General features: G+C 39.7%; 2 protein-coding genes and 1 pseudogene across 3 annotated transcripts in view; all 3 read left to right on the top strand.

Annotated features, from left to right (window-relative positions):
* The first annotated feature begins 5,043 nt into the window (after window positions 1-5,043).
* The window catches only part of POC1B (POC1 centriolar protein B), an 89,165-nt gene continuing 74,730 nt past the window's right edge, over window positions 5,044-19,478 (top strand). The window contains exons 1-2 of one of the 2 annotated variants that reach the window (XM_025040999.1): window positions 5,044-5,385; window positions 6,022-6,106. In XM_025040999.1, the coding sequence (XP_024896767.1) occupies window positions 5,371-5,385; window positions 6,022-6,106 (100 nt within the window). In that variant the 5' untranslated portion in view covers window positions 5,044-5,370. The remainder of the gene's footprint in view (window positions 5,386-6,021; window positions 6,107-19,478) is intronic. The other variant, XM_006923816.2, reaches the window with a different exon arrangement.
* Window positions 6,001-11,051, top strand: LOC102884707 (polypeptide N-acetylgalactosaminyltransferase 4). The gene is made up of 2 exons (XM_015598520.2): window positions 6,001-6,106; window positions 6,509-11,051. Exon 2 carries the CDS (start codon window positions 6,706-6,708, stop codon window positions 8,440-8,442), a length of 1,737 nt encoding a protein of 578 aa, XP_015454006.1. The 5' UTR covers window positions 6,001-6,106; window positions 6,509-6,705; the 3' UTR covers window positions 8,443-11,051.
* LOC112472409 lies at window positions 17,952-18,073 on the top strand (annotated as a pseudogene).

Genomic DNA, 19,478 nt, shown 5'->3' with positions numbered 1-19,478 from the left:
CTTTCCCATTAGCATGTGAAGTACTTACTGCTTATTGTCTTGAGGCTTCATTAGAAATTAACAGAAAGGGCAGGGAGTGTCCCCTCTGTAACATTCTAACACATATACACACTCCAGAGATGGATCCTGTATAGATGCTCATTAAAGTACTGATAGCACATGGATGCATTTGCTTACATCGATTCTCTACTGAACTCTAAACTTTGAAATTTAGGGACTGAATCAGATGAACATAGCTGCAGACTCATGGACCAAATTCAACTGGTTGGGGGCTGAAAGAACTTATTCTCCAGCTCCAGTTTCCATAGGGTGGGACTACCCCGGAGGAATATTCCTGGCCTTTCCCCTTTCCTTCTTTGTTCTGGGGCAGGGGTGGGGAGGTGAGGGAGGTATGAGGTAGCAGAGAGTTACCTGGAGAGTTGGGAAGAAAAGGCAGGGCACACTCAGCTCAGTCTCTTTCACTCTCCCCCCTCTTCACACCCTTCTGTCTGCAAAGAGGGAATATTCTGGTTTGCTCTCTTTGCTGTAGGGTTAACTCTGCTTTGCTGGGGTGGAGGGCTGAATTGGGGAAGAGGAGGGTTAGTTCAGTTCAGGATTCCATGTCCCATGTAGTTAGTTAATGCAATTTAGTTAGGGCATTTTGTATTGTATCTGACAACCTTACACGGTCGCCTGCCTTATTCATTTTTTTAAATTATAGTTGATATATAATATTATATTAGTTTCAGATATACAACATCATGATTCGACATTTCTATACTTTATGATGTGATCACCTCAATAAGTTTAGTAACCATCTGTCACCACACAAAGTTATTTCAATATCGACTATATTTCCTGTGCTGTATACATCCTCATGGCTTACTTATTCTATAACTGGAAGTTTTTGCCCATCTCTTCACCCCTCTTCCCTGTGGCAACCACCAATTTGTTTTCTGTATCTATGAGTCTGTTTCTGTTTCATTTGTTCATTTGTTTTGTTTTTTAGATTCCACATAGAAATTAAATCATATGGTACTTGTCTTGGTCTGATTTATTTCACTTAGCATGATGCTCTCTAGGTTCACTCATGTCGCAAATGGCAAGATTTCATTCTTTTTTTTTTCATTGCTGAGTAATATTCCATTGTGTGTGTGTGTGTGTGTGTGATATCTTTAGCCATTCATCTATCAATGGACACCTAGGTTACTTCTATATCTTGGCTATTGTAAATAATGCTGCAATGAACATGGGGTGCATATATCCTTTCACATTAGTATTTTCTTCTTCTTCAGATTGTCTGCTAGAGCCCAGAAGCTGAATTTTCTACCCTTGTGCTCATTTTTACTTAATTATCTTGGCACATCTAATACCTAATATATCGCCTGGCTCCTAGTAGTGTATTCAATAATATTTGTGAAATGAACGTATCTGTATAGCCTGAGGACCAAAATTAAGTTCCATAGAGAAGGTCACTAAGTCACACGACATGAATAAAAAGTAGTAGCCTGTTATTGAGCTCATCTTGAATAAATATTACACACATACACTTATTTGAGGGCCAGCTCTGAACTGTTATTCTGGGGCATTGAGTTGTAGGCTTTGACAGTCTTCAAAAAAAATGTTAACACTTTAATGATTCAAACCAATTTGTACTTTCCTTTCTGTGTACTCTCCTATACTTCAGAGCAACTATATCCAAAAGAAGGTTACACTGCCTGGAAACAGGCTCCAAAGTATTTTCACTTTACGTGCCACGTAGGACTGTGGACGGTAGATGGCACTTTTGTGCTCTGCTTGAATTTTCAACTTTTGAAATGAATTAACTGAAGAATGACTGGAGCTAAAATAAAAACAACCCTTTACAGTGTTCAAAAGGATAAGTTTAGTTTCTGATTTGAGGGGGGCCTGAAAAAGGAGGGCTAATTAAAGGATCCCTTTGCCCTACCTAGTACTTGGCCTTCAATGATACCTTGTAGATTTTCAAATATTGTGAAATATTGTGGAATGGAAATTCAGGTTAACAAGTTTGCAATTTAGGGAGGTCACGAATAATTATTGTAGCAATTACATGAACTCGAGTAGACTTGAAGTTAGGAAAAAATATCTCCAGCCTTGGCTACTTTGCAAATGTCCATCTCAGCTTTTGATGTTTGCAAAGGTGAGGAATAGCAAAGAGGAATAAAATCAAATATTAAAAAGAACTATGCGAGGGACAGTTTGGAGTAATAGATGAGAACAGTGGAATGGAAACAAAGATGTTACTTTTTTTCCTTTTTGTGAAACACTGTTAAGCTAAGATACTGAATTTTACGCATTTACAATATGCTTGAAATCAGCGCAAAAGGCATCATGACTCAGTGATTAAGAGAGAGAAGTCTGCACAAATGTAGAGGCCAGAGGGGAGAGAGGTTGAGGGGCTGGGAGAATGTGGCAAATGGTTAAAGAAGTACAAATTAGTAGTTGACAGATGGTCACAGGGATGAGGAGCAGGTCACAGGGATGAGGAGCATGGCATAGGGAATGTAGTTAACATTATTTAATGTAATGGCTAGATGGGGAGCCAGAGGAGAGAAAGAGCAATTAAGGGTATCTTTTTATTAACTATATAAATGTCTAACTAATGTAATGTATACTTGAAACTAATAAAATTAATTTTTTTTTTTTTAAAGAGAGAGAGTGGAGTCTGGAGGCACCCACCAAAATTTAAAGCTTAGCTACTTCCTAGCTGTGTACCAGGCAAGTAACTCTGCATGTCAATTTCCTCATCTGTAAAATGGAAATAGCAATAATAGCATCTCTCTAATAAGATTCTTATGAGGATAAAATGTCAGAATTTGTAAGGTACTTAGAAGAGTACCTGGCATGTGGTGAGCATACTATAGGTAGATGATAAAAAATTTTAAATTCAACTTTTAGGTAGTGGAACAATAAATAATTTGTTTTTCTTCTGATCAATTAAGAACATGTATTTTTGATAACTGAAAAAAAGTTAATTTTTTTTTTTTTTGCTAAAAGACTAGAGGAAAAACTATTTAAAAATTTCTGTGTTCTTATAAACTAGTTTCTACATCTGCAACTTTTGCTTTTTCTGTAATCTACTGTACCCAATTATTAGACATATCTTGGCTGTGAGAAAGCCTGAAGTCTTGGTTATTCTCAGAGTTTCTAGAATTATTATTTTTTATTGTAGACAAATATACATATAAAATTTATCATTTTAACTATTTTTAATTGTACAGTTCACTGGCATTAAGTACATTAACAATGTTTTGCAATCATCACCATACTTTTCCAGAACTTCGTTATCTCAACCAGAAATTCTGCACCCATTAAACAATAACTCTCCATTCTCCCTCATCCCCAGCCCCTGATAACTTCCATTCCATTTTTCATCTTTATGAATCTACCTATTTGAGATACCTCATATAAGTGGAATCATACAGTATATGTTTCTTCGTGTCTTACTTATTTCCTTAGCATAAAGTTTTCAAGGTTCATCCATGTCACAGCATATATCAGAATTTTAATTCCTTTTCATGACTGAATGACAGCCTATTTTATGTACATATTACATTTACTTATGGATTCTTCTGTTAAACATGGGAGTTGTTTCCAATTTTTGGCTATTGTGAATAATGCCGCTATGAGCACTTGTGCACAAGTATCTCCTCCAGTCTTTGTTTTCAATACTTTGGGGTACATACCTAAGAGCTAACTTTTTAGGAACAGCCGAAATGTTTTCCATAGTGCTATACCATTTTACATTCCCACCAGAATCCAGCATTATTTTTAAATATGTCAGCCTTAAAAACAAAACTAAACAAACAAATAAATGAAAACAAAACGCCATACCTAGACTGGGTAATAAGCAAAGCTTAGGGTCCTGACACAGTTTGCTGACAACACTTTCTAGACTAGAATATACACAGCTGAGACTCCCATAGCAATCCCTTAAGGAGCTTATTACATCTTATTACATCAGGTAAGACCCTGGATCTCACCCCATATATGTTGAATCAGCATCTCTGGGAATGAGATCCCCTAAGTTATCATTATACATGTTAAAATATGAGGCTCAGAAATGTAGATTGTTGAGTTCTTGAGGGCAGGGAAAATATCTCAGTCACCTTTGCATCCCTCAGAGCCAAACATACGGCAGATATTTAACAAACATATATTCAAATTAAACTTATACTGCAATCTAAAGCTACTTCCTATCTGCCTAATTGCTATGTACAGTATTCATTAAAACTAAATTGTATCACTTAGACAACAGTTAGAGAACCTGTAATTAAGTTGTGTAGTATACCTTTCATTTGCATAGCTTTTACCGCCCGTGATCTATTATGCCATCTTATGCTGCCAAGAATTCTTATTCTATATGTAATTTTCAGCTGAGTCCTTCATGCTTTAAGGCAAGGTAAAAACGTATACGGACTTGGAATTGGAAGAGCTGCCTCTGTGTGATCTTTGACAGTATATGTAAGTATATGTAAAATATCTAAGAATCAAGTTTATAATCTGTAATCGTTGGTAACACTTTGTAACTTTATCAGCTTCATAGTGTTACAGAAGCACAAATGATATTATGTGTAAGAAAACCTGCTGCAGAAATTGCTATAGTTAATATGTGGCCTAATAATTTAAACACAACAAAAAAATGTTTATTTTTAAGTCTTCCTAAAGACTAAATATGCTGCTGTATAAGTTGGCTGCTCTAAAACATACACAAATGAGCAGATTAGAATAGAAACACATAGGAGAAAAAGCTTTAAACAGAGGCAGAACATCCATTTCTTCATCACGTTTATATCACACAGGACATTGTGTGAAAAGTGTAATTAAATAAATTCAAATCTGTCCTCTAGACGTTTAGTTCCTTTTTATAGATTAGCAACTAGCAAGCTGCCCTAATTCACATCAAAGCTCCATTCCCCGTCCTTACAAGCTGTCGCGGACCTGCTTGAAATGCGCAGACGCTATCTCTTTAACGTGTAATAGAACTCTGATTGCATCGATCATAGACTCATTATCCTCTCCCTCCGAATCCTCTCATTCCTATCCTAGTTACTACCCTCCTTCTTGGGGTCAAGCCGCGGGAGTGCGAGTGTTAATACACACTGGCTTTGGTTTGTGGTCGCATAGGACTCTGGGGCGTCCCGCCTGCCAGCATGCTGAGGCCGAGCCGTCTCCGGCGCCCGCGGAGCCTCGGGGCTCGGCTGGCCACGCCTGGAGCGCGGGGTTTGACTGGGCCGCCGTTGTTGTAGAGACCGGGAGGCGCCGCCGCTCAGGGCAGACGGTTCCGGGCGCCGCACGGTCCCCCCTTCCCCGTCCCCTCCCTTCCCCATTTCCCCCACCGGCAGCAGCCGGGAGCCCACCGCTCCCCCCATGGCCTCCGCCCCGGTAAGGACGTGCTGGGGGGCGCCTCCCCGCAGCCAGTACCGCGGGGTGCGGGGCCAGGTCCCGGCCGCTCTCGCACCTGGCGGGAGGTGGAGGCAGGTGTCCGCAGCCGAGTCCTGAACCTCCAGCTCCTCGCCCCGGGCGCCCACGTCTCACTCTCTGCTACTTGGGCGTTGGGAGCGCCCAGCCCTGGCTGGGCTCCCGGGCGCTTCTCCCCGCGTCTCGGAGCTCGGGACTAAGCCCCTGCAATCCCATGGCCCCTAGAATTCTCTGAGGGTTTCCGTGGAGCGCCTGCGTCAGAATCACCTAGGAGGTTTTTAAAAAGTACCAAAGCCGGGGGCCCCGCCTTGCACCTGTGACTGCTGTGCCAGCGGCGGGGCCTGGGAACCTGCATGTTACACGAGCGGCCCGGGAGGTTTCTCAGGCGCGCTCGATCCTGGGAAGTGCTGACAGAGGATTTTGCAGGCTCTGCGGGGGTGGCGCCCCGCGTGTGCTCGTGCGGGGCATCCTGCTCCGCAGACCCACCGCCTCTGTGGCGGTTCCCAGGCCGGACCCCGCTGCAGGGGACAGCGTTCGTCCCCGATCCCCCGAATTCGAGGTCTGCACCTGCTTTCAAAACTTGACAACTTTCCTTCCCAGGAGGACCCCGTTCTGGAGCGTTATTTTAAAGGCCACAAAGCGGCGATCACCTCCGTGGACTTTAGTCCCAATGGCAAACAACTTGGTAAGTTTCTTTGTGTGTGTGTGATCGGGTAAACGCTCAACTGGTCTAGAACCTTGCCTCTTGTCAAGCCTCCAGGAGAATCTCCGAGGACCTATGTGGGGGTTGAGGGCGGCCGGAGACTCGGGGAAACCGGCGCGGCCGGGTGCAGTGGGAGCCAGAGTGAGCCCGAGCCAGGGCTACCTTGGTCACACCGGTCCCGGGCCCCCATCCTTTCCCGCACAGCCTTCTTGTGGGCCTGGGCCGGCCGGCAAGTTTCATGAACTAACCACTAGGAGGAGTGAGTGGGAAAGGGAGGGGTTTGTCCTCCGCCCAGGGAGGATGGGGTGTTGGCTAGAGAGTTTGTGAAAAGTTGTGAGACCTGCAGGAGGAAGTTGGGAGAGAGAAGTTGGGGCTGTGCTGCAGGCGGAGGACTGAGAGGTCTCAGGTGACCCTTGGGAAGCCCCTGTGGCTGGAAAGGAGACGAGCGCCTGCACGAAAGGACGGACCTGCTCGGAAGTTCACTCCTACCTGTGCCGGGAACTGAAGTTGCGGATCCGCCAGCCTTTCCCCTGCGTGGTGACTCTGGTGGCCGCGTCTGCGCCCTAGCTCTGAGGATCCCGATGGCCGTGAGGTGGACTTGGGCAGGCAAAAGCTGCCTGCTGCTGGCACTTTTAACTGTGGCCTATATCGTAGTGGAACTCTCGGTCTCCACTTTCCATGCCTCCCCAGGAGTTGGCCTTGCCTGGGAGCGGGGGCCAAGGCAGCTCTCAGACCCTGAGAAAAAGACAGAGGATTTGTCTCGACCGCTTTATGAGAAGCCCCCTGCAGATTACCATGCACTTGGGGAGTGGGGGAAAGCCAGCAAACTCCAGCTCAACGAGGCTGAACTGAAGCAGCAAGAAGAACTCATTGAGAGATATGCCATCAATATTTACCTCAGTGACAGGATTTCCCTGCACCGTCATATAGAGGATAAAAGAATGTACGAGTGTAAATCCAAGATGTTTAACTATAGGAGACTTCCCACCACCTCTGTTATCATTGCTTTCTATAACGAAGCCTGGTCGACTTTGCTGCGCACCATCCACAGTGTTTTAGAAACTTCTCCTGCAGTCCTTTTGAAGGAGATCATCTTAGTTGATGACTTGAGTGACAGAGTTTATTTGAAGACACAACTTGAAACCTACATCAGCAATCTCCAAAGAGTACGCTTGATTAGAACAAATAAGAGGGAGGGGCTGGTTAGGGCCCGCCTGATTGGGGCCACTTTTGCCACTGGGGATGTTCTCACTTTCCTGGACTGTCACTGCGAGTGTAATTCTGGTTGGCTGGAACCCCTTTTGGAAAGGATTGGTGATGACGAAACAGCAATTGTTTGTCCTGTTATAGACACCATTGATTGGAATACTTTTGAATTCTATATGCAGACTGGAGAACCCATGATTGGCGGGTTTGACTGGCGTTTAACATTCCAGTGGCATTCTGTCCCCAAACATGAAAGGGACAGGTGGAAATCGAGAATTGACCCAATCAGATCGCCCACCATGGCTGGAGGACTATTTGCTGTCAGCAAGAAATATTTTGAGTACCTTGGAACATATGACACTGGAATGGAAGTGTGGGGAGGTGAAAACCTCGAGCTGTCTTTTCGAGTGTGGCAGTGTGGAGGTAAATTGGAGATCCACCCGTGTTCCCACGTGGGCCATGTATTCCCCAAGCGGGCACCATATGCTCGGCCCAATTTCCTACAGAATACTGCTCGGGCAGCGGAAGTGTGGATGGATGAGTACAAAGAGCATTTCTACAATCGGAACCCTCCAGCAAGGAAAGAAGCTTATGGTGATATTTCTGAAAGAAAATTACTACGAGAACGGCTGAACTGCAAAAGCTTTGACTGGTATTTGAAAAATGTGTTTTCGAATTTACATGTTCCAGAGGATAGGCCAGGCTGGCACGGAGCTATTCGCAGTATGGGGATCTCTTCTGAATGTTTAGATTATAATTCTCCTGACAACAACCCCACAGGTGCTAACCTTTCACTGTTTGGATGCCATGGTCAAGGAGGCAATCAGTTCTTTGAATATACTTCAAACAAAGAAATACGGTTTAATTCTGTGACAGAGTTATGTGCGGAGGTTCCTGAGCAAAAGAATCATGTAGGAATGCAGAATTGTCCAAAAGATGGGTTCCCTGTTCCAGCAAACATTATTTGGCATTTTAAAGAAGATGGGACCATTTTTCATCCACACTCAGGACTTTGTATTAGTGCTTATCGGACACCAGAGGGTCGACCTAATGTTCAGATGAGAACTTGTGATGCTCTAGATAAAAATCAAATCTGGAAGTTTGAGAACTAGAAGAGGACAACAGCATTTTCATCCTGAGCTGATGATATATTTAGGAAAGTCAGATCCTCAGTGAAGATTATATTTCATCAGCGATCACCCAGTGGTCATCTGTGAGAGCACTGTAGAATCTGTGGTTCATTTTGGTCTAGAACACTGAAACTGGGTGTTTGGAGAGCTGCTGTTTAATGTTTCAAAGTGCCTTAAAGGTGGTTTTATTTCACAGCTCTGTCATTTTGGTTTCTTGCTTCTCAATAAAGAAGTTGTCTGCGAATAGAGATACACAAAACATTTAAGTGCCAGACTTGATATTAAAGAATGTAAGAGTCCAAGAAAAATGAGAGATGATTTATGTTGATGGGTAAGTTCACTGCACATCCCATTTTTTAACCAAACTCATAAATGTGCAGTTTGAGCTATTGTTATTTTGATTGTATATAGAATTTGAATTTAGCTAGCACATTAAATTTTAGGATTTTTTTTATTTTTTATTTTAATTTTTCTTTAATCAAATGGAAATCGAAGAGTTGATTTTAAGGAGAAAGACTTGGTTTAGATGTATCTGCCCTTAGAAGAGGACATTAGTTCGAATGTGAGTTTGAAGGTCTTTTTAACATTTAGACATCTCAGAAAAATATACCAGTATCTGAATGACATGGGGACATCTTTACATTCCACACTTTGTAAACTTGGACTTAACTTATCTATATTGATACCTCAAGTTGCTCTGATTTTGTAAGCCGTCCTATTTGTGAACTTGTTTGTGTGTTAGGGCATTTTTTGATTGCACTTCCTTAAGTTGTGAATGTACTAGAGAGGGACTCATTCAGAATACTGTATACTTCCTTCCTTTTGTTAATGCTTAATCACTTAAAGTAAATTCAATTGAGGCCTCTTTGAAGTTAAACTCAACTGTGTTTACTGAAATGTGTGAAACTGAAAGTGGGCCGAATTTTACAAAGGCTGTGGAACTCTTCTATGAGTTCTTGCTGATTAGGGCATTTAAGCATTTGTCTTAAGAAAACAAGGGGAAAAGACTGTCTTGACAATGGTAAATGCTGCCTTCCAGCTTGTTTTCAGCACCTATTAGGAGCCTGGAATTTAGGCAGCTTTCACTAAGTGGGAGAATGAATGACTCAGACGAGGAATGTGACTTTGGTCAAATCATTTGACCAGATGACTCAGTTTGGGCCTCAGTTTCCTCATCTGTAAAATGTAGGTGCTGGATTAGATCTTAAAGATCCCTTCCAGCTCTGAAATGTTATGATTGTACATTATACCCTTCTGAGATTCAGTCATTGTGCAATCTCTGTAACACTTGTTATCTCATCACTCTCAACACAGGTAATGTTGAGCAATGCTCGATCCAGTTATAAAGCTGGTAAAGGGAACTGGTTTTAAAACTTACGTGAGCTGAGCTCATGCTAAGCGATTTCTTTTGAATTGAATGGAAAGTTGTGGTCAGTATTTGTATTCATTTCGTTTTGACAACCGTTGAACCAATTTTTGTTTTTATCTTTAAGATTTAGAATTCTAAAGATAATCTTTTGGGCTAAGAATATAAGTATTTCCCAAACTAAATTATTTGAGAAGTCAACTGGTTTTATTCCAATATTATATCCAGAAATCACAGGCTAAATTTAGAATTAAATCTCGATTAGTTCATTTTGGTCTAGATTTATGAAAAATGCATGCTTCATAAGGAATTAGTTTATAGTATTCATAAGTAATTTTCAGTGTTTACTTAATGACTTAGAGAGTAGGAACTTTGCAATATTTGAATTTAAGAAAAATTTTTAGGATAACCATTTCAAAAAGTAAAATTGCTATGTATCTTGAATATGTTGTTTCTTTTTTACTTCTTAAAATGAAAATGTGTTAATAACTTTCTGTAAGTTATCTCTCAATTGTAAAGTTTATCAAAAAATTACCCAGATTCCATGTGCAATGTATATGGCCCTGGGTGTAATTTAAGGAGGATTTATAATAATGTTTCTAATTTTACAAAAGAGTTGATTGACAACAGATATTTTCCTAAACCTACCTTCTCCCTTTGCTCCATCTGCCTTTTTAAAAAATTAAATCACCCTTTCTCTCTTTTTTTTTTAATTTATCTTTGTTGTTCTTTTTAGCACCCTATCAAATGGGAGAACTAAAACTGATATATTCTGGAAATACTTTTTGGAATTATTTTTATTCTAGTATTGTATTGCTCATGTCAAAGGGGAAAGGGAGCATTGAAAAGTAAAGTAGTACTTAATTCTTTATTTACCTTTTGTCTAAATTGTAGAGTGTGAACTCATTAATCTTTTTGGAAGAAATTTTAGGCTAGGTAAAGACAAAAGGTTGTTTTTAAGTTGTGTAGCCCTAGTAGGTTTAGGGTCTCAATTTTAATTAATAAAATACTTAGTATTGACTCATTTCTTTTTTTTTTTTATTTTCTGTTTTAATAATATTTTTTAATGGACACAAAGAATGTTAAGGTTCAGATTAATGTCTTTTAAATGATGAATTTTCTTCTGTATGTGAGCAGTTTCCATCTTTTTTTCCCTTTTGTTAATTGTATTTGCGATACTGATTAAGACATATAAAATAAAATGTGTGCCTGATTATTTTTGCAAGTGGATTCTGATGATTTTAGTCTATGGGATCACATTTATTGATGGGAACAGATGTAAGTTAGCTTATAATTCTTTAACTTATTTGAAAATGCAGACAGTAGAATATTAAAGAGTTAAGCTTTCTGTGTTATTTTGCAAGGTGCCATTAACCAGCATGTATGCTGGAGTGGTGTTAGCACTATTTATGCACTAACTACTCATAAACTTAGAATGATCAAGGATCTCTGGGACCTACTGGGGGCACTATAAAAGGAAGCAAGTGGGTACCTGGGCACATTAGTACTAATTTCACAACCATGGGCTGAAAAGAAATGTGTCTGTCTTATAAACCCCAGAGCCTCACACTTCCTTCAACCTTCTCTCTGCATCACCCTGTCCCTAAATGCAATTCCTATTCACCAGTAGCATCTCTCTCTTTAGTGATTCCTCCCTAATATCCTACACTCCAGCCTGACACAATGCCTGTTAATTACTAACCTAAGGACTTAGCTTTATACATCAGATGTCTTACAGCCATGTTTAAGATAACGTATAGTTAAGCTAAACATATTTTCACTGATCTCTGTTTTTTATGCTGTTTAAAAATTACTCTAAATACATGTGTTTTAATATTGCTCTCTTACTGACTGCAACCCTGTGCAAATCATTTCATCTTTGTGTTTCAGTTTCATGAATGCAAAAAAAACAAACTGCAGAATCCATAAAGACAGTACATTAATGATTGCCAGAGGCTGGGGGAAGGAGGAATAGAGAATGGTTTCTAATGAGGATGGGTTTTGGGGGGTATTGTCGTGGCGAGAATGTTCTGGAATTAGTGACAATGATTGTACAACTTTGAGAAGAACACTGACTTGCACACTTTAAAAAGAGAATTTATGGTATGTTAATTATATCTCAATTTTTAAAAAATTGGGGGGAAAAAAGAGGGAGAATTTCATGTGTCCTAGAAAAGATTTCTTTTTTCTATGTTCCTCTATGCATACTAGACTTTAAAACAAGCCAGCAGTATTTATCATTAATACTTGAGTCATTTTATAATTTAGTAGAATTAAGAAAGGTAGATATTATTTGAGTCTCCCAGTTTAGTGTTAGTCTGTGGGTGGAAATCAATTTATATTGGAGTCTTCCCTAAAATTCAGAAATGCCTCAATCATTCTTTTTGAACAGGAGGTAGAGATTATTATAAAAGGTGAATGAGTTCCTGAGGTATATAGTTGTTCATGGCAGAACTGAAGAGCAGTGAAATCCTTAGAACTTGCTAATAATCTAGTACTATTTTTCCCTTCTTGCGGAGCTTGATCACTTTTTCAGGCTGGCCTGGGAGAAATGTCTATTACAGGCCAGCAGTGTCCTCAGCTGTCTGGTCTCCATTCTAAGCCACTTATTTGCACTTACTTAATCCTGTTCAAAAGGGAAATGGAAGGCACCCTTTTGATTAAGTACTCCTTTATTTAGTTAATGCTACTATGTGCCAGATGCTGTCCTATGCTTGGGTATACAAACAGAAGTTAACAAAAGAAGTATGCCAGAGATGTTATGAATTCATAGACCAGCAGTAGACACAAATAATAACAAGTAAACACAAATTATGTGCAGGTACAACTTGAAACAGGAAAATTATGGAATGATGTGAATAAAAGGGTGCTTTAAGGAAAGATTACCATGTCAACATTTAATTTTATGGGGTCATGGAACACCTCTCCGTGGAAGTTAGATTTAATTCAATACCTGAAGGAGGAGTTAGCTAGGTAAAGATTGGGAGAGAATAGTATATGCAAAGAATATCATATACAAAAAGGGTGAGGAAGAGTCTGTCATCAAGAAAATAAAAGGCAGCCAGCATGGGTAGAACCTATAAACCAAGGAAGAGAGAACTTTGGGAGATAAAGTTGCAGGGGGAGGCAGAGGCAGCTTGGGTAAGGCCTTGGAGGCTATAGTAGGTTAAATGATAGCCCTCCAAAAGATATGCCCATGTCTTAATTCCTGGAACCTATAAATGTGACATTATTTGTAAATAAAGATTTTTGCAAATGTAATTAATTTGAAAATCTTGAGAAGAAATCATCTAGAATTATCTGGGTGAGCCCAAAATCCAATGACAAGTGTTCTTATAAGAGACACACAAAGGAGATATGAGAAAGCCATATGAAGCCAGAGGCAGAGACAGCAGTGATTGATCCATAAACCAAGGAGCTCTTGAAGGCACCAGAAGCTGGAAGAGGCAAGGAATGAAATCTCCTCTAGAGTCTTTGCGGGGAATGTGGTACTGCTAACACTTTGATTTTGGACTTTCAGTCTTCAGAACTGTGAGAGAATAAATTTCTGTTGTTTTAAGCTCCCAAGTTTTTGGTAATTTGTTATGGCAGCCATGAGAAACTAAAACAGAGGCCACGTTTTAGGTTTTTGTTCTGAGAATTGTGAAAAGTTGTAAGGGAATGACATGATCTGATTTATATCTCAAAAAGATCACTCTATGTGGAGACTCTGTGAACTATTAGAGAAATCTATTAAGAGTTATTATAGTAATATCTGCAGGAAATGATGGTATTTCAAAGTAGGATGGTGATCTTCAAACTAAGGAGGTGGTCTGGGAAAAAGAAATGTGGAAGTTAATAGTATACAGATGATGTTTAAAGCCATGCACATAGATAAGATCACCTGGGAAGAACAGAACAATGAGGGCAAATGGCCTGCCTATGTCTGAGGCCTAAAGATCTCCAACCTTTAGATCAGAAGAGGAAATAACAAAAGAATCTAAGAAGAAATAATCAGAAAGATAGGGGAAGCTATTGTAGTAGAGTATCATGACAGCCAAATCTAGAGTGAGTAGAAATGTTGGCAGGAGCAGAGAAGATATTAAATAGTCATTAGAGAGAATGGGGAAGGGAACTATTATAGAACCGAGCACTGCCGGGCAGTGTAGAAGATCCATGTAAATTAGCCATCATGAATTTATCATGATCCCAGTCTGTCTGTGATCGTCGTGTTTAGCAGTTCTCACTGGCACAGAGATAGTCTCAGAGAAGGCAGAGTGATTGAGATTTTGCTAGGTTAACTTGAAGGAAGGAGGGAGAGTCAGGGGATTGAAAGTGTATGTAAGAGAGTAATTATAAATTGGATAGTTAAGTGAAGATGATGAAAAGAGAGCCTCAATGGAGAACAATGGTCAATAGATGAGAGTTCTGGATGAGATGGAAGCTACTGAACAAGTGAGCTGTAAGAAAAGAAAGTTGTCAGAGGATGGCCAGTTTCAATTAGTATTCAGGTTTTCCTGTGTGACCACAGAATAGATTGCTGAGGAAGAGAAGGTCTTTTGGGAGGCCTGGTTGTCACCTTGGTCTGAAATGTTCTTTACCACCTAATTTTTTGCTTGGCTGGCTCTTTCTTGTCCTTCATGCCTCCACTTAAAATGCTACTGATCACTCCATTTGCATTAAGTATTCTGCCCCTGAACAAAATTCTCATTATGACTTCCTGCTTTATCTTTCGTGTCTTGCTTGTTTCTCTCTTCTCCGCTTGAATTTAAGCTCCCCATTTAGAGATTTTGTTTATTTTGTTACTTAGGATGTCCTCCGCCCTACCCACAATGCCTTACATGTCACAGGAGTGAGATACTTGTTGAATGAACAAATACCAGGAGTTGAAATAGAGAGAAAGACTCCTAAAGTAGATGAAATATAGAAGAGAAAATGATTATTACTTGAAAGAGTTTCAGCAAACTTGGTGTCCCCAAGCAGGGTCAAGCAAGGTTTAAGTAGTTAAGGACAAGGAAGGACTTTCAGAGAGGAAGATGCGGATATAAGGGCAATTATCTAGTGGGTGCCCCTCTGGCTCAGTGGTAACTTTTGAGAAGGAGAGAAGTCATGGGTGTCAGGTTCAGCTAAGGGGATATCCAGAGCATGATGGGAGTGAGAATGCACAATGATTGATGATCAGAGGGGTTTAAGGCTTAAACTTATGGAGAAAACAGATCATGAAGCATCATAGATTCTTTTTTTTAACTTTTTTTTTTTCAATTATAGTTGACATACAATATTATTAGTTTCAGGTGTACAACATAGTATTAGGCACATAATATACCTTACGAAGGGATCACTCTGGTGAATCTAATACAGTCAATATTATTGACTGTATTCTCTGTGCTGTACATTACATGATGGATTTATTCTTGATAGCCTCTTGGAAGGTGGTGGGCTCTTGAGTTTTACAGGATAAGTTGAGAGGTAATCAGAGGAGAGAGAATGGGAGAACACAATAACCAATGAAGTGTTATCATCCCTTTTTATGGATGCAGAAACTGAAAATTCAGTGACTTTTCTGAAGCTTATATAGCTAGTTAGCAGCAGGGCCTGGTTGAGCCTGATTTGGAGCCTGATTCTGGAGCCACACTCTTTTTCCATGAGACTAGTCAATCTCTTTCCCAAAGGGCCACACTCAAGTTTATATAAACATTAGAAGAGTCTAAAAATATTTTCACAGTTTGCAGAATCTGAGCTGCAATTTAGAAGTTTCAATTTAAAATTTTAAAATTTTAACATCGAAGTTGACAATTTTTCCCCTTTTTTTCCTGCAAGGTTACCCTGTCATTGACTCAATCTTTTTAATATGCATGCGATGTTTGTAGAATAAATGATTACAAAGGACAAGTTTATTTCTCCTTTTTTCTAACTGAATAGAAGCGGAATTGTTACCAGAGAGTGGGGATCCTCTCCCGACGCGTTGTCCAGGTTCTTGATGTCTCAAACAAAGAATTGAGCAAGACACCGAAATACAGTAGAAAAGAAAAATTTTATTAGAAGGGAAAGTACACTTCCAGAAGTGGAAGCAGGCCTGAGCAAGAGAAGCATGACTCAAAAGGCCTGGTAACAAAGCGTTTGGGGTTTTTATCCCTATTTGCTATGGGTGGTTACTTTTCTTAAAGGAATGGGCTTCCTTGATTGACTACTAAGATTGACAGGACTCAGTGATTCATCATTTTGCAGTCTGTGCATGTTTGTTCCCAGAATTCAGTCTGTTATAATGATATTAATGAACTTCTGGGCATATGCATCATATTATAATGATGGTATAATGAGGCTCAGGTGAGTTGAAGGTCTTTGGGGTCTTCATTGCGCAAGTGCGAGTGACTGGGCTTAAACTGGTACCTAATCCTCTGCCTACTTGTTTCTTTGTAAGAGTTTAAAAAATGCCCTTTGGCTTGCATTATTGTGGTCGGATTAGGGCGGACCCCTTCTAGGATAGGATGACCTCAGTGTCTTTGCAGGGAGACCCGAAACCCCCTAACTTTCCTGCCTAACTCTTTTCTAAGAGTCATGAACCCCTTTATTATTAGTATGGATGGTGAGAGATGGGAGGTCTCTTCCTATCTGCTTCCCTGAGAATGGCCATAGCCCTACCTACGGGTTTCATGGAGCTCTTTCCTTTTCTGCCTCAGGGTGGGGTCTTCAGTTTCCTGCTCAAGCGCCACCTCAGTCCCTAGACAAGGAAAAGAAGATACAAACTTATTATTTAAATCATATATCTATTAATTTCTATTATTGATTTGCCTGTTAAGTGAGTAAAGGGAAACAGATTTGGTTAATATATTTCTTAAAGAGTGAAAAAGACCTTTGGCCTAAAGGCCCCTCCCTTCTCAGACTCTAAGGGCCCATCTGACTTAACACCCTTTCTGCTAACAATGGGCTGATGATCCTTATCTATACCAGAGGATCTGAGTCACCAGTTTGGGGCAATTATCACAATTTGAGGGAGAAGGCCTTTTTTCTCAAAGAAAGGAGGAAGAAAATTTCTAGGTTTACTAAAAAGATTAAAAACTCTGCCAGAGATGTTCCATTTGTAAAAGATGTCCCAATGCTAAAAGATTAAGAATTTTACAAGTGATGTCCTGTCTTAGAATTACATTTGGAATTTTAAGTTATTTTTCTCACAGTAAAACCATAATAAAAGTTTGCCAGAAATTTTTTTTTCGCATCATGGTTCTTGATGGCAACTTGTGTAGTAGCTTTGTTGAAGTTTCTCCTATTGTTATAGTTTTTAAAATTACTCCCAAGTGCTAAAGTAACCTTGTGTACTAAGAGGGAGTAGTAGAGTGCAGTATTTCTCAAATTTTGATATATATCAGAATTAAGTGAGAAAGTGGTGAAAAATTCAGATTCCTGGGTCTCACCCCCAAAGAATGTAACTTACTAAAAATGTACATTTTTAAGGTCCCTAAAAATGGAGATAATTTATAAATCCCCAGCGTTTTGAAAGGCACTAGGTTATTGGTTAAATGCCCAGGCTTTGGAGTGTGATGGAACTGGGTTTAAAAATGGAGCTCTACTACTTTCCATCTGTGTGACCTTGGGCAAGTTACATAACTTCACTAAACCTCATTTCCTCATCTGTAAAAGAGGGATAATGATATTTACCTGACCTGTTGTGAAGATTAAATAAAAGAATGCTTATGAAGTTCTTAAAAGTGCTTAGGCCATAATAACAGTAAAGGTTTGTTGTTAACACTCCCCATAGAGATGTGGAATTTGAATAAGTTCAATTAAATTTCTCCAAATTGTCATTACTAAAGATTATTTTTAAGCACTCACACTTTTTTTTTTTTTTTTTTTTAGGCCATGCTTACACTACCAAGATAATTACTTAGTGTCAGGTGGTAGGAAAACATGCTTAATTATTTCCTCAGTCAGGGCAGAGAAATTGAAATTAGTGCAATCATTTAATTATACTATTATATAGTGCTAGGACTGTACAAACTAATTTTGAAAGTATGAGATTGGGTATTAAAGTTTACCTAGTTAAAATCAGAATATTGTCTTTTTATTGTACAACACTCTCCTGTCTAGGTTTATAGATGTGTATGCCTGGGGATTGCATTTTATTTTTCTTTTCTTAAAAATATTTATAGTCTACGGCCATGCATGCCACCCTCAACACGCCTGATCTCATCTGATTTCAGAAGCTAAGCAGGGTCGGGCCTGGTTAGTACTTGGATGGGAGACCACCTAGGAAGACTAGGGCTGTAGGCTTAAAAAAAAAAAAAACAATTATAAAGGACTCCTTCTCATAGATTTTCTTAGAACATTTCATTGTTTATTTTTTCTGAAGAAGGCGGTACAGTGCTTCTTTTGTGCCCCAAAGACCAGCATGAACCTGGAAATGCAACAGAAAGTACAAAATCATGATGCTCTCAAACTAGAAAGCTGAGTTTAATTTGATAGGTGGATTTTGAAGTAGGACATAATGAGAGTAGAAAATATAGAGAGGGTCTTCTGAAGTAATTGAAAAATTCAAGAATTTCTATAGGAAGGTGATTGAATTATTAGGACTCTCCTGAATGTGAAAAAGCTTGAGAGGGGATATAATCTAAATTTATAAAGTTGTGAAAGATACAATATTGTGAACACAGACATTTTTAGTAAATTCTAAAATATATACTCTTTGACCCATCAATAATTCTTTTGGGAATTTATCACAATGATGTATTGCACATGTCAGAGGACATATGTATATTACAGCATCATTTGAAAAGTAAAAGACTGTAAACAACCTAAATAGGGGAGACTGGTTAAATAAACTAAGGTATAGCTATACCGTAGCATACCATGAAGCTATTAAAAAGAGTAAGGCAGAACTGCCTACAGTCATGACAGAGTAATTGATAACTAAACTTGCCCTCCAGCGGAAAACAACTGTAAAACGAGACAAAATATGTGTGGCAACTGATTTCAGGCAGTCAGCAACAGAAAGTGCAAAACTTATTATTTCAAGAAGGGAAACACATCACCTTAGCTGTCTTGCCAGGGGCACTCCTGCTGCACATCAGAGAGGCAGAGCCGAAGCAGAGTGACAGCCTACCTACACTGAGGCAGCAGAGGTCATAGTTCTGGCTGTGCCAGGTCTGAAATTTACATGGCAGAATTCCTGAGAAGTTGTTACTAAGGGTAAACAGCCACAGAAGTCCGTGGTGGATGGTTATAGTTTTGGCTGAGGGTCATGCAGCACCCTAGTTGAGAATTTGTGAGAATCTAGCAGAGACTGCTTCCTGCTAGACTGGAAGCGGAATGGTGATCTCAATGACCATGGAGGGCTGGATGTCCCTACATTTCTAGCTTGGACAAAGTGGGGAAATCTCACTGAATACCTCATTCATGTAATTGAGACATCAGGGAGGCCAGGTCTTAGGAATCAGGACCACACCTGAAATAGAGTGTAGGCCCTAAGTCTAAGTTCAACACTGAAGTAGATTCACTTTATCAAAGAATAAAACCACTTCTGACATGACTAAAAAGGATGAAACTGAATTCTGAACTCTGATTAATAGGATTGTTTTTGCAGAGATGTGGGTTAGTGATTATCACCCTGTTATTTGTGTATTTTAGGCTTGAACAAAAACATACTGTGCATAATTGGAGCCAGGGTTTACTGTGGGGA

The sequence above is a fragment of the Pteropus alecto genome, unplaced genomic scaffold (assembly GCF_000325575.1).
Source record: "Pteropus alecto unplaced genomic scaffold, ASM32557v1 scaffold76, whole genome shotgun sequence".
NCBI classification, from domain to species: Eukaryota; Metazoa; Chordata; class Mammalia; order Chiroptera; family Pteropodidae; genus Pteropus; species Pteropus alecto.
The sequence above is the reverse complement of the archived record's forward strand: the minus strand, read 5'-3'. Positions and strand labels throughout refer to the sequence as shown.